The sequence below is a fragment of the Pygoscelis adeliae genome, unplaced genomic scaffold (genome assembly GCF_000699105.1).
Source record: "Pygoscelis adeliae isolate BGI_AS28 unplaced genomic scaffold, ASM69910v1 Scaffold94, whole genome shotgun sequence".
In the NCBI taxonomy this organism is placed as follows: Eukaryota; Metazoa; Chordata; class Aves; order Sphenisciformes; family Spheniscidae; genus Pygoscelis; species Pygoscelis adeliae.
This window is the reverse complement of record NW_008824547.1, coordinates 498,730-502,736: the sequence shown is the minus strand read 5'-3', so window position 1 is coordinate 502,736 and position 4,007 is coordinate 498,730. Positions and strand designations below refer to the sequence as shown.

The window sequence follows — 4,007 nt, the reverse complement described above, 5'->3', positions numbered from 1 at the left end:
CAGGAATGCAGGCTGGACCAAAAAATGGCGAGAGAACAGCGACGAAATTTCCCCTCCCTTGCCACCGATTGAAAAGCACACACACACTCATTGTCTCTCGCACAGCCGGAACAGCATGATCCCTTTATGAATTGACATCTTAGTGCTGAAAGAGGGACACGCTGCTGAGAGCACTGAATGCACGCAAGTACCCAGCACTGCTTACTTCTGGGCAGCCCTATTTGAAGTCAGTCATTTGACTGAGAGCTTGGCGGGGAGGGAGAAGGTGGCAGGAGAAAGAGGATCCTTGGGCAAAGCCAGAGGTAAGGGACACTGTCACCCTGAGTGCAGAGAAGGCCAAAGAAGATGCGGGCAAAAAAATCCAGACCCAAGCCACAACAGGTTTTCTGCCCCAGCTTCTAAAACTAGGCAAGAATTTCCAGTACAGTGGGCAATCGTCCCCCAGCGTACTCAGCCCTCCCCCCAGTCTCTCCCCGTTCAACATTTTTGCCTTTCATCTGACCTGCACCGCTTTTCTTGGTGTTTGGTTTTAGAGTGAGGTAATCCTCCATTTCCTGTCATTAACTGGAAAGCACAAGTGCAGTGTTCACAGAGACATCCTCTGACTGGAGCAGATGGATCCCAAATGCCACATGCCAGCAGGGACCCCGTACCTCACCCCGACGTTTAATACCACACTCCGTGCGGGAATTGCAGATGGGACATCAGACGGGTCCCTGCTGCCACACTGAAGCAGCCGCTCCTGACCACAATCATGTTACTAGAGGACAGAAACCGAGGGGCAAAGGAGAGCGCATGGTAACCAGGGTTTCTGGTGGCTGAAAAGCAGCCAAGGACCTACCACCGCTCTGCCCCGTTTCAGGCCTTACAGCACAGCAAGCGAGCGCATGCAGCGGGGTCCAAAAAGGAGGGGTAACAAAGCAGCATTGAAGTGGGCTGCACAGATTTCAGTCTGAAGGTGAAGGTCCCCCTCGCCTTTACCTACACCAATGTTTTTAACCAGATATGAAGCCATAAGGCTTTTAATAGTTAATGGTGGTAATGACCACCTGTGCCATTCACCCCCCATCAGAACCGATTAGGCTAACAACCATCACCAGCAGACAGCACAGGTCATGCTGGAAGTGTACATCACTATTCAGTCCAACAGACACTTCTCACACAATACGAAGCAATTTTCAAAGTCAACACTAGCCTGGGAGAAGAGATCTGCCCCCCTGCACCCCTCCCCACGACCAGCCAAAGCCGTCTCAGGGGCTGTCTGCACAGTTTTTCCAGCTGAGCTCTGCAGTGTAATTATAATCACTAACTCATTGTGTTGACACTTACCTTAGGAGAAGTATCCATACAAGGAGTTAGTTATGCTAGGGTGACTTACATCGGCATCACAACTAGACCAGCAAATCCCCTCGGGAAAAGAAAACATCCCCCCCCCCAGATTTTAATCACACTTGAGGCTAAGGAATTGCTGGCACCAGTCACGTTAATGCAACTCCCATCAACACTCACTCCTCCGAGCAAAGCAGGCAAAGGAGCTCCCCACCGCCTCGGTTCAGCCATTTCACACAAGTGCAAATCCCCATACAAGGGCAAGAGACAGCAGGGCCGGGTCCAGTGGGGCCGGTCCTACCACTTGCAGGTAACCCAGCTGAGGTGCTGTAAGAGGGCTGAATTTTGGAAGGGGAAGCCTCCCTGAACCCAGCCAGGGTGACAGGCATCAGAAGCGTCACCTCGGCAGCGTGACGTTCAGCTGCTAAGCTAGTGCCGATGCTGTGCCCCGGAGAGGCAAGGCCAGAGATGAGCAACAGCCCTGGGAAGCGGCTTGCCACATTCCCAAGCAGTGAGTATGAAAAGAGATGTTCTGCCAACTACCTACCAATGAAAGCAATGGCCTCGGGAAAGAACTGCGAGAGGTTCTGGCTCCAGTGATCCGAGATGGGGATCTGCTTGTACTTGAACTCTCCGTCATGCTCAAACATGTTTGGCAGGTTGGGAGTCACATTTAGGATGTATTTAATGCCGTATTTGCCCAGGACGTCCAAGTTGGTCGAATCTTTGGCACAGCCCAGGTACAGGTAAGGTAGGATCTGGACCGGAAAGGCAGGCTGATTGTTAGGGATGGGGCTCCCGTCTGACTCCGTGGCACTGCTGGGTTCCCTGTCAGATTCACCATCCGAGCAGTCGGAGCTTATCCGCAACCCTCCCAGGCCAAGGACGGATGCCGGGGGAGAGTTGCTGGGCGAGGAGCTGTCAAGGTTCGTCTCGCAGTGCTCCGAATATTCGGTCTGAAACTTGTTAAAGCCACCTGGGAGGGGGAAAGGAGAGAGGGAAGGGGAGAGGCAGAGAGAAAAAGGTGTTTTATTCTTCTGAATGGGAAATCCTTCTACCTGAACACATGTACATGTTACTTAGCAAGTCTTTGCCAGCAAAAAGTTGGTATGCCTTTCTTGGGGTGAAGTCGAAGGTATCTCCCTGCTCCCTCATCTTCCCTGGGCAGATTGTTACTGAGCAAACAGGTCCCAGAAAACCAGAGTGTTTCTTACGAAGGTCGATATTGCTTGTGATAAACAGGGGCCAAATCTCAATCACAAAAGAAACAAACATCCAAAAATAAAATCAACGGCAAGAGACAATCTTGCCTCGTTTAGCTTCTCAGAAATATGGGTCTGGGGCAGTTTAGGCAAGAGCTATTATGCCACCTAGACAGAAGAGCACAAAAGTATCTCTGTCTGAAAAGATAAAGCAAGAACCACCACCACATACCCAGCCCAGGCACTAAAACCCAATAAAATAATTCACCTTCAAGAAGGAAAAGAGGCCATAAGTTTTGCCAAAGAGCGATCCTCACACCTATTTTATCACTACAAACACGTTTTGCGACAGAGCAGTGTCACAGGTTTGTTCTTCACCCAAACCGCAGCAGGCTTGAGGAGGGATGGGACCCTTCATGTCTGCTCTTAAGTCTTTTTCTCCGGCTCCTCAGCTCAACAGCTTGGGAAGGAAGGCAGAGGCAGGGAAGCAAAAACCCCACCGATCTATCCCCTTTCCAGGCAATATTAAACCGGAGCTCAGCCATCAGTATCTGACACTGACAAATGGTTTAATTAGACAGGCCTCCTGGAAACTTTGTTAGTGGGTTCGGCGGTTGTGGCGGGGTCACTGAGCAGGACAGACCCCTCCTGCCACATCCATTCATGAAAAAGGCTCGTCCTCCTCCTCCCCGCGCCGCCAGACAGCGCCGAGGAGCCATTTTGGAATTTTAATTGGAAACATTTCCCACCAAGGCTCCCGGAAAAAGGCAGAGAAAGGGCTCAACTCCTCTCCTGCCCATCGGGGAGAGCTTAGGAGTAACTTCAGAGCCGCTCCTTCCTGCTAGGAACGAGGACGACGGGGAGAGAAACGGAAAGACAAAGCGAAGGAGCGACTGAGCCCATCGGGAAACCCCAAACCAGGATGGGATGGGGGATTCCCCCACCAGCACGGGCGGGGAGTGGAGGGACAGGAGGGAAAAGCAGCATCAACCCCTGTGCTTGGGGCCTGGCTGCCCCCTCACCACGTCACCTTTGAAGGAAGCTTTGTGCGGGCAGCGCAGCCCCAGAGGCTGGTCCCCAAATACCCTCCTGTCCCCCTGCCACCCCAACCCCGCACCAGGGGCTCCCTCGGCTACCCAGAAAGGGTCTAGCAAGAAGCAGCAGTGTATTTTAAAGGGCTGCGAGTGGCAACTTTCTTCACCGCTCTCCCCCCAACTCCTCCGCTCTCCTGTTATTTCTGCCTCAAACCTGCCACCCAGCGACCGGACTGGGAGGATGGGAAGGGTCCCAGCAGCCCAGCTGTGGGCTCTGCTCAGCCCGCTGCGGAGGCCTGCTGGGATCTTTCAAAATGGCCAAAAAACACCCCGCAAAAACCCAAAACTCCAAACCACCCCAGCCCTCACGAAAGGGCACGTGCGGAGCGCGGGGCTCGGCTCCCTCGCAAGCAGGGCTCCCCGCTCCCCCAGCGCCCTGCCC

At 53.2% G+C, this 4,007-nt stretch overlaps 1 protein-coding gene across 1 annotated transcript in view; it reads right to left on the bottom strand.

Moving 5' to 3' along the window:
• Positions 1-2,484, bottom strand: part of DUSP7 (dual specificity phosphatase 7) — a 5,609-nt gene extending 3,125 nt beyond the window's left edge. The window contains exons 1-2 of the mRNA XM_009321847.1: positions 2,388-2,484; positions 1,877-2,305 (exon numbers count right to left, since the gene is read on the bottom strand). Of these exons, the coding sequence (XP_009320122.1) occupies positions 1,877-2,305; positions 2,388-2,484 (526 nt within the window). The remainder of the gene's footprint in view (positions 1-1,876; positions 2,306-2,387) is intronic.
• Positions 2,485-4,007: the final 1,523 nt, after the last annotated feature.